This window comes from Adiantum capillus-veneris, chromosome 23 (genome assembly GCF_014529385.1).
Source record: "Adiantum capillus-veneris isolate H3 chromosome 23, ASM1452938v2, whole genome shotgun sequence".
Lineage (NCBI taxonomy): Eukaryota > Viridiplantae > Streptophyta > Polypodiopsida > Polypodiales > Pteridaceae > Adiantum > Adiantum capillus-veneris.
The window spans coordinates 39,165,753-39,177,034 of NC_140953.1; the positions used below are offsets into that span (position 1 = coordinate 39,165,753).

Consider the following 11,282-nt stretch of genomic DNA (forward strand, 5'->3'; position numbering starts at 1 on the left):
GACATTAGTTACCTCTCTCTCTCTCTCTCTCTCTCTCTCTCTCTCTCACCCATGGAGACAATCTACAATTAAAGTTGCAATACATGGATTGTGTTCAAAACTCAATTCTCAGTATAATATCAATAATTAGGGGATGACAAAATTGCTGCCACAAAAATCAGCGCCATATATTGCTTCATCATAAGTTTTTACAAGCTACGAGCCACCAACGATGATGTTTGTACGCAAAATTTAAGCTGGCTGCTGTTGGAGGCAGCATGCACAGTTCTTGATCATGCAGCAGCTGGCGCAGATCCTGAGCCGCATGATATGCTCACTTCCTGCACGGCCAGCTGATCTCCTTTGCTTATACCTGTTTCTTCATCATGGGCCGTCAATGGCGCCGCTGTAGAAGCAGCAGCCTGAGGGAGAGCCCACTGCACCTGGAGAAGGTAGGCCCACCGGTCCTGGGCCAGGTATACTAGTGCCATCAACGCCACCTGTACGCTAAAGGCCACGTTCACACGAAATAGGGTGCGGCCGCTGATGAGCTCCAGCACATGCAAGCCAATGAAGATATTTACAAGTGCCAACAGGATGGTCCCGGTGCCAAGGATCCAATGGGCGGCGTACCACACACCCCTCTTCCACCCAGCTCCCACATCCGACCGCACCACCCCCAGAAACGCCACCACCAAAGGCGCCAACAGCAGAGCCAAGCCCAACCTCCCATGTGTGTGAGCAAGCCCCACCGCCCCAAACTCGGCCAAGGCCAGCCCTCCGCCCCCGACCGCCAGAAGTAACCCCAAACTTTGCACAACGATGTGGCCTTTAGCTATGCGTCCGCTCAACAACGCATTACCTTCTTGGCGAGCAGTCCTCGGGAATGGGATGAGAATGACGCCAAGAGGTATGCATAGTCCCATGCCCAACCACATGAGGAGCCCATGCAGCACGATGACTTGGAGACGGTCCATGATGTGGCGATGGTGGCCTTCAGCTTCAGCAGCAGCAGCAAGTTGCGCTAAATCGGGACGACAGTGATCTGTTCACAGCTTACGCAGGGCCTTGTCGACGTCGTCCTTGTGGAGCTAAACCCCATTTCTTTGCATTTATATAGCTCCCGTAATCAGCGCGTAATCAAGCAGAAAAGCACGCGCTTAGGGCTAGAAAAGCACACGCAGTCCTGAAACGTACCCGGCACGTTATTAAGACCATCGGGAATCATCTAGTGGCGTAGCTGGTTTTTAAAGGCAAGAATTTTGGTAGAGTTTTTCACCTTCAAACTCAACGTTGCATTTATCATTTTCCCCGGATATGTTTGTCTTGAGTTGATGTATTTGGTTGGAACGCCTTGTGGCTTGGATTCTTCAAGGGCGTTGTACCTTTCTAGTTTTAATACACATCAAATGCAAAGCTACAATTAATGCGGATTGGTTCTCACTCTCACAACAGCATATGGGATCCTCCTTGGCCTAGCACAATGGCTGTGAACTTTACCTACTAATCTCTTACCTAAAGGCCAAAGTTCCTTGTGCGTGACAATATTGCCATGATCATAGAGTGAGGCATGGAGGATGAAAAATACTCAAAGGAGAGAGTACCCCTTGTGGAAAGATCCATGGGTTGTCCCTCATGTTTTGTAAATAAAACTCGTTTGAGAATTTGACTTTGTTTATTTTTTCAAAGTATTTTTCTATTCCACTTTAATTTATAAAGGTAAAGTATAAGTTGTAACTTAAATATATTTTTTATAATCTTGAAAAAACAATTGATATTTTATATGTTTTATGCAGGTCAAAAATAATTTTTTTCATTTGGGCCACCCAATTTTGATAATAGGCATGGTGATAATTGCAGAGATATATTATCGCAGCTATTATCGTGCGTATATTCAATAAATCATTATCTCACCTATTCCCGCCACTACTCCCAGACATAAAATTCTCTCCATTTTTCTTTGCTAAGCCACGACAATAGTGGTAGTTCTATAGTTTTCCTCTTATAGTGTGTGTGTGTGTGAGAGAGAGAGAGAGACAGAGAGAGGGGGGGGGGGGGGAGACCATGCGTCCATGCTGAGATCAACAGAGCGATTGAGAGAGAGAAGAGAATAGTGTGAATACATGCCCTATGTCCTTCCCCTCTGCCATGATCATAGATGGAGGCATACAGGAAGAAAAATACTCAAAGGAGAGAGTACCCCTTGTGAAAAGATCCATGGGTTGTCATCATATAAATCTTGAAACCTGGATGTAGTTATCCTCAAGCACTTTACAAATGAAGTGTTAGCTTGCATCAGTGTGCTTGGCCTTTCATGAAACACTAGATTTTTTCCCAAATGCATACCACTTTAGACTATCATTATGCAAAACCAGAGGCCACAATAGTGGTTACCCAAATCCTCCACTGTATGAGCATGCCCGCAATCACTAGCACTACAAAACACCGCTTTTAGAAAAGATATCTACTAAAGCAATGTCAGTCATAATCTAAGCCATACATATCAATCAAAGCATCAATAATCATGACATTTTTTCCAAATAGTCTACTCCCAGTTCATTAACTCATGCTAGGATTCCACTTGAGCGACGATACTATCCAAAAAGTGGCTTCCACTGTAAGTCACAGATATACTATCGCAGCTATTATCGTGCGTATTTTCAATAATCCGTTATCTCACCTATTCCCGCCACTATTACCGTGCATAAAAATCTCTCTCCATTTTTCTTTGTTAAGCCACGACAATAGTGGTAGTTCTATAGTTTTCCTAGCTCTTATAGTGTGTGTGTGTGTGTGTGTGTGTGTGTGAGAGAGAGAGAGAGAGAGAGAGAGAGAGAGAGAGAGAGAGAGAGAGAGAGAGATACCATGCCTCCATGCTGAGATCAAGAGAGAGAGAAGAGAACAGTGTGAGTGCATGCCCTACGTCCTTCCCCTCTTCCATAGCTTCCTTATCCCTCAAGCTCTAATACCAATCTGAGAAAGAGAGGACTAAGACATGCAAATAACCACCCAAATGTACCCTATATAGACCCTTAGCCATGCTATTTATAGGACCCCCTTTATCGCATGTCCCTAGCCCTTGGCCTGCTCACTCTTACCCTAGGCTTGACAACCACAGTCCCTAACACTAGGTTGGTAATGGGACACTTTTATGTCCTGGGACACTTTTATGTCCTGTTAAGTGACCATTTTCCTTGAATTATGTCAAGAGTTTCAAAATGGATTTTGAGGTGCTATGTGTCTAGAAAGTTGTCTCATGAGCTCAAAAAAACTCGACATTTTTTTGGAATATCAATTCCATCTTTAACCTTGTCCTTGCACAACATTTCACAACCTAAACTGTGTGAAAAAACGGGTCCTGTTTTTGGCTTTTTTCAACTTTTTGCAACTATACCACTCTAGAATTCATGGTTGTGAGATGTATAATGCTAGAGAACTATCTTTAGTAGTCCTCAACATGTCTTGATGCTTCTAGGGAGAAATAAATGTTAAAGTTGTAAGTTATGACCAAATTACAAAAATTGCCAAATCCTGCTTTTTAGCCAATTTTAGCTCTTCTATGATTTTTTTGGTGGCTTTCATGATATCCAAATGTAGTTTTGATTTTCTATGTTGCATATTGTAACATAAAGCTAATATTCCTTGATTTTTGGGGCACCTAAACCCTATTTTTCATAGTAGACAACGATGGTTGATTTTTTCAATTATAGAAGAAAATGAAACATTCTAATATATCAAGTATAGCTTTTTCAATATTGTTAGTTTCTTGTGACAACTACATGCATTTTGTAGGTAGTAACCATATCTATTCATAAGGATCAAATTTGGCTAGATATTGAATGGTTTCTATGGGATTCTACAACTCATACTGGTGAACCCAACTTTTTCATGTATTTAGCACTTCATCTTTGTCCCCAAGATTCCCCTTGGTAAGAGATGTATTATTCTTTTGACATGCTCCATGGATCCTTATGAACCTAAAGGACAATAGGGAACTAAGAAAACATGCATATATTATTTGTATTGAGCGTGGCTATAGAAACTTTGATGATAGGTTTGCAGAATGGTAAAACTTCAACTTTTTTGTACCTATTTCTTTTGGCAAAACAAAAAATAGTGAGAAAGAAGCAATCATATGTTCTGATCACCAACCCATTGAAGTTAACTAGGGAATTTATCTCAAGTCCTACAAAAATCCCTAATCTTATTTTTATGCAACAAAACGTAAGAAATGACTGTTTTGATGAAAATGTACTGGTCCATCAACTTTGGAGGCTTGGTGTGACCAAAAGATGAGAAATTTTACAAGTTTCATATTTTTTCCATGTGTAGTAGGCCTTGAACTATAACCTCATGAAAGGATTTTACAAAATGAGTGGATCTACTATGGTTTTGGAGGTTTTTTTCAAAACCCTAAAAGGACACTCTTATGTCCTGTTAGGTTACCAACCTAGTGCTAAGGTAGGGGTTTGGGGGTAACTCTCTCGAGGAAAATTTTGAGGGAATATTCTTAGAGTATTTCCTATGATATGTCATGCCTTTATTACTATGGCTGGTGGATAGTGGTTGATAGGATTAATTTCCTTTTGTGATAATTGAGATGTTCATTGGCCTAGCACAATGGCATTGGACTTCACCTACTAATCTCTTACCTAAAGGCCAAAGTTCTTGTACGTGACAATATTATGCAAATATTCCATTATCATAGAGGGAGGCATGGAGGATGAAAAATACTCAAAGGAGAGAGTACCCCTTGTGAAAAGATGCATGGGTTGTCCCTCGTATAAATCTTGAAACGTGGATGTAGTTATCCTCACAAACTTTACAAATGAAGTGTTAGCTTGCATCAGTTAGTAATGCCTTGTCGCTTGGATGCTTATTAACAAACATTGACCCTACAGTCGCCTAAGGCAAAGTGGGTAGTAGTAGTCTCAAACAACATTTGGGATCCTCCTTGGCCTAGTACAATGACAGTGGACTTTACCTACTAATCTCTTACCTAAAGGCCAAAGTTCCTGTACGTGACAATATTAGGCAAATATTCCATGACCGTAGAGGGAGGCATGGAGGATGAAAAATACTCAAAGGAGAAAGTACTCCTTGTGAAATGATCCCTGGGTTGTCATCATATAAATCTCAAAACCTGGATGTAGTTATCCTTGATAACTTTACAAATGAAGTATTAGCTTGCATTAGTGTGCTTGGCCTTTCCATGAAACACTAGATTTTTCCCCAAATGCATACCACTTAAACTATCATTATGAAAACCTGAGCCGACAATAGTAATTACCCAAATCTTCCACTGTATGAGCAAGCCCTATTGCTACCTTGCTAGCCTTACAGGTGTTGAACCGGAGGAAGAGAGTGCAGGTATATGGAGAAGAGAGAGAGATAGAGAGAACACGTTACACAATTATATGAAAACCTCAAAGTGTGTAGAGAGAACACACTAAGTAAACATATACAATGGGGACTCTTAGCTATATATAGCATAGGGGTTGGTATATATAGCTCCAACACCCCACTTAAATATGAGTCCCTACCTGTGGATGAAAAAACCCTTGGGGATACAAGGGAAAAACCCACGGCACCATAAACATGCACTGTTATATTAACAATTATCAAAGTTTGCAAAATTCATTTTCGAAGAGCCACATCACTCCATAATATACAATCTGTGCTTTCAAGCATCTTTGGAAGTTTAATAACCCTATATATACAATTGAATTCATGAAAATTCAATATCTTTGAGCCCTGATACAAACTGCTTGATGTGACTTTTATCCTATAAACAACATCAACTCAAAAAACATATCAAGACGTGAAGGTTATAAATAACCTAATCACATTGTCCTTAGAGACGGCTCGCGCCGCTCTAGAGACGACATAGAAACAAACGTAATGTCGATGCAATTACATGTGCAGACAACATATAAGAAACAAACGTAATATCAACGTAATCACATGTGCACACATATATATAAAGCTGGCATGTAATAAACACATTGGGCCCCCAAGATCTCAATTGGCCGTTGTGTCATCATCATGGCTTTACGTACCATGCATGGCATCAGAATGTTCACCATGGCATCAGAGATGCTTAGAGAAACTTTGAAATAGCAACCATCATGGCTTTATGTACCATGGCATTAGAGATGCTTAGAAAAAACTTTGACATAGAAACCATCATGGCTTTACGTACCATGGCATCATAAACACTATTTTTGTAAGGAAATGCAATACCATGGCATCAGAGACGCTTTCTTCAAATCAAATAAAAATCTTAAAATAGTAATATCATCACGGCTTTACGTACCATGTGTGAGGAAATTCAAAATCTACAAAACCTCAAAGATAATAATTAGTCAATAGATAATACTTGGTAAATCTTGTCAACTCTACATCGATGACTCGCATGAAAACCATCACACACGTTTGTATACTATCAAAAAATGATCGTAAAATTACGTGAAGTATTATGAAGACGGGGGATCTTCATGTTTCAAGTCCATTGAGATTGTTGATATTCCAGCTTCTGACCCTGCTCGACATAATAAGTTTATTGAGAAACTTTTAACAAATATGGACTCTGAGAGGCAAATGTCGAAGCTCAATAAGGGTCAAGTAGTGGAATTCAAGGCAAAGTATAAGGACGTGCTTCGCATGGTCGTGGAGTTCTGTGCAAAATTCTAATACAAATCCTAACAATATGCCTTGCATCGTGTAGTTTTGCACAGAATCTGAAGAGAAGATGGCCACAACGACTGCAGCAATGCTTTAATTTGTTAGGAAATATGACGTAGCTGAATAGATATTTGAGTAGATTACTTAAGAAGAGAGATAGATTTAACACACAAGACATTATAGAGTAGAGAGAGAGAGAGAGTACACACGATATACGTGGTTCAGCCTTGTGGAGATAAACCCCATTTCTTTACATGAATATAGCTCCCGTAATCAGTGCGTAATGAAGCAGAAAAGCATGCGCTTAAGGCTAGAAAATATTGAGTCAGCTTGTTGAGTAGTTCATCTATGTTGAACTCAGTACTTTCAGGCGTGGGAGATAGGTTTGTATATCCTTGTTGCAAAGGCCCATTCTTTTTTGGAAATGGTCCATATAGTGATGCATATTGTTGCATCTTGTCTTGGGCCTCTGATAGCTCTATCTCAAGCTCAGGGATTCTGGCGTGTAAAATGTCATGTGTCTCTCCTTCGCTTGCAAGATCTTTTCCTTGGCTTGATAATGCAATGAGCGTCTCTGAATGTTTGGGAAGCACAACTATGGGATGTTTTCATGCAAGCATTGGATTATTGGTGTTACTTGCTGCCACTTTCTCTGCAATTCAACCATGCCCAATGCCAGAATTATTGGGGCGGTCTGACCAATCTACATGCCTCCCAAGGATTTTGTAAACATAACACTGTGTGTAAATTATAGTTCCATTTGGTTATTGTTTGGCGTAACTCTCTCTCATCGTATGAATCTTTGTAGCAATACTCGTGCAAGTCCTTTGTGCTGCAAATATGATAGCTTTACGAGGATTGATTCCTTTGCATTGCCTTTGATTGGAAATAGTTCTCGCGCAAAAAGTGGTTTGGACATAGCTTCCTGCACTCCTTAAGGCTGAGAGGCTCACCTTACAACCCAGATTCGTCCTCTTCGAATCTAGCAATAGGTTCAAGGTCTTTCTCTTGGCCATAGCGCTCTCTCTCTCCTTTGTAGATGGCATGTGCTTCAACGTGGTTAAGTTCTTCTTCCATATCTTCCAATCCAGCAAATATGTCATCATTAGAAAGACTTATCATGAAGTTAACAAGTCATCACTTTTAAATCTTGAAATAAAAAGACAGGATAACTTAATCATGCTGCAAGAAAGAGACAAAATATCTATCACCATGTTGTTGGAAAGAGACAAGATAACTTGATCAATAATATATATTTTCATTTGCAACTAAAGAGGACAATAATCAAACCATCACTTTAATCATCAGCTAGTCTTAGACTAGAAATCGTTAGAATGTCATAGCCCATTCTATGGGCACCGTTTAGATAGAGAAAAAGATCAAAAGCATTAGGTTGGATTGAGGGATTGTTTCGCTTGCCACTCTCAAGGTGAGTATGTACATTGCTTTAAAAATCCCTTTAGTTTTACTCTTGTGGCACTAAGTTGTACTTCAAAAGTCATTTACAAGTATGACACACTAAGAAGATGTCCATGGCTTTATTTCACGGATGGGGATTAGTAGATATGCATTCTGGGGAGGCCCATGGAAAATCTCTCTTGGTTTGCTTTCTAGTTGATTCTATTTGCAAGTCGTAGAGAGCAGAAAAGTGAAGTGCGCATGCAAGAGCGTGTGTGTGTGTGTGTGTGTGTGCATCAATGGAGAAGAGATGAGACACAGGTTTGGGTGGACTCCAAACACAATAGTGTAAGAGTTATGAGTCCTTATTCTTTTATGTAGAATGTATGGTCAGTGTTACTTCCCGGTAGTCTCCAGTCACCCAACACTCAGGCGCAGCACATTGGGCTTTACCACACCAAAAACCTCCCACTTAATGGACAATGTGCCGTTAAGTTGGGGTGACAATGTATATATACATACAATACAGGTAGACAATGACCATGATCACCTACCCAATGCCCATGAGTGTGCAACAATGTGCAAACCTCTCTGAAGGTAAGCCCTTTGTGAGCAAATCAACAGGATTCTCAGTGGTGTGAATCTTGGCAAGCTGCAATCTCTTGTCCTCGAGCACCTCGTGAATGAAGTGATACTTCACATCCACATGCTTTGCCTTTGCATAAAACACTGAATTCTTTGCCAATTGTATAGCACTTTGGCTATCACAATGTAACACAGGCATCTCAACATTGATTCCCAAGTCTCCCACTAGCCAACCAAGCCACATAGCCTCCTTGCAAGCTTCTGAAGCTGCAACATACCCAGCCTCTGTAGTAGACAAGGCAACACAATCTTGCAAACGAGATCGCCATGAAACTGCACCTCCAGTGAATTCAAAAGCATAGACTGATGTGAGACCTACATTTTATATGTAGGATAAGGGTATGATAGTTTTTTGCATTGATTGTCATATAAGCGTAGAAAGGGGGGTCATATTCCCTAGTATGAGTCATATATAGGGGTTTTATCAAAGTTGTCCGCTCGCAGGTGGCATCCCATCTTGTATATAGAGTGAGTCCCCTGGGAGAAATTGTCAGTGATGGGGGAACTCATTTCCTCAATAAAGTAATTAATTATCTGCTAAATGAATTTATGGTCATCCATAACAAATCGGATCCCTATCCCATTTAGTTACAAAAATCTTCAAAAAAGGGGACTTAATTTTAGTATATTCCCTTAAGCAACACATTCCCAAGTTTAAGAAAAGGGGGAATAAACCATTTATCATTGAAGACGTTTGTCCAAGTAGAGTCGTTAAGGTTTCCACCCTAGATGGTGAACCAATGGCTAACTAGATTAGTGAATGTCATTTGAAAGAAGTACAATTTGTCGCTTCCCAATGAATTGCTAGAAAAGATGCATGTAGCAAAGCAATAGGTTATTGATGAAGCCCAAGAGGAAGCTCGACTTCAGGTACTCAAAAGGAAAGATGCTCTCAAAAATCAACAACTACCTATTCCCATCAACACTCTGGAAGTAGATGAAGGACTATGGGAATTACAGAAAGATGTAGTGTCACACAGATGATGAATGGTTAGATGGAATAGACCTTTGCATCAAAGTACATCTGAACAATCATAGCACAAATGCATTGGTTGATACGGGATCTTGAGTAAATGCAGTCAGTTATTCCACCTACAAGAAAGCAACAAGTCAGTCTTTGACAACAGGAATATCGACTATTAAAGGATGCAACAAGAATTCAACACCAGCATTGGGAGTAGTCAACTTAAATGTGATAGTACATGGATATTCATGCCCTCATAAATTTGTATGCTTAACAGATGAATACAACAATGAAACAATGATTCTTGAAATCTCATGGATGCGAAAGTACAAGCCAGTACCAGATTGGGATACCAATCAGCTTAAGCTATCACCTAAAGGAAAACAACTCATTGTTCCAATTGCACCGAGCAAAGAGGAATGGAAAGGAGGTTACCAGCAGAGCAAACCACGAAGCAATCAATCTTCTACATCCTATAGACAAGTAAATGCTACAAGTAGCATGCAAGGAATCAGGTAAATTTGGGTACCAAAAGCACAGCTTAAAGGTAAGCCGATTCAAATTTGGGTGCCCAAAACATCATCTATTGTACCAAAGATGGTTCTAAGGTTCCAAACACAAAGAGGAGCATCTTCGAGCAGGGAACCTAAAACACAATGGATATGGAAGAAAAAGGAGCACTTATCTTCTCTGCAAACTGTAAAACCAATGAAGCAATGCAGAGTTAAGTCTCAAAAGACTCAGCCACAACATTTTGACCAAAGTAAACCAAGATACCAATGGCGAGTTAAAGCTCAAAAACCATCGTTATTGATACTGACAGCTCAGGAAATCATCTCATTTCCACTAGTCACTCTTGGAGAAGAGAGCTCTCGACCTTCTTGGTGCACGATTTCTGGGGTCCACAGTCGCCCTTTTACAGCGCCGTCTCACACGAGACATTAGGGGTAAGTTCTAAGATTATCAATGATCAATTCTATATGCCTAGGTAGCAAGTCTAGGCTCAGGAAAAAACCGTAGAAGCCCAGCAGTGCACGAAGTCCTATGAACAAAAATTGACCATAGCGGCTTGTCAGCTCAACCAAATTCAACAAGACTTGAACTATAGCATGCCCCCATATAATAGAACACTTCTACATCACCAAATGACAATTTGGCCAGGGTCGACGGGGGTCCCAAGTAAAAGAACTAGGTTTTTGCCAGATGTAAGAATTGGATTTTGACTCCACAGAAAGCTTATAGACTGGGTCTATACACAATGTACATGGACGGTTTCATGAAAAAAAGTCAAGGCAAGCTCTCAAAAAGTAGAAAACAGCTTGAAGGCTACAAAGCGTCAAATTTGACATATGAAGTCAAACTAACTCCAAATGGACCAAAACTGGATGCATAGCATCAGGACTATGTAGCGACAGCCTATAGCTTCAAAAGTGACTAACCAACTCCATAGGCCATCTAATCACAAAAATCAGTGATTTCAGAGTCAACAAGAGCACGAAGTGATTTCAGAGTCGACAAGAGCACGAAGTGATGCTAACATGAAAAAACTTTACCAAATTCAATTTAATTAGGACTTGTTTTAGATGTATTGAATATGTCTAGGTCAAAAAAT

General features: G+C 40.2%; 1 protein-coding gene across 1 annotated transcript; it reads right to left on the reverse strand.

The window, feature by feature from the left end:
• Window positions 1-272: 272 nt before the first annotated feature.
• Window positions 273-905, reverse strand: LOC147427669 (cytochrome b561 domain-containing protein At2g30890-like). The gene has a single exon (XM_086496748.1). It carries the CDS (start codon window positions 903-905, stop codon window positions 273-275), a length of 633 nt encoding a protein of 210 aa, XP_086352874.1.
• Window positions 906-11,282: the final 10,377 nt, after the last annotated feature.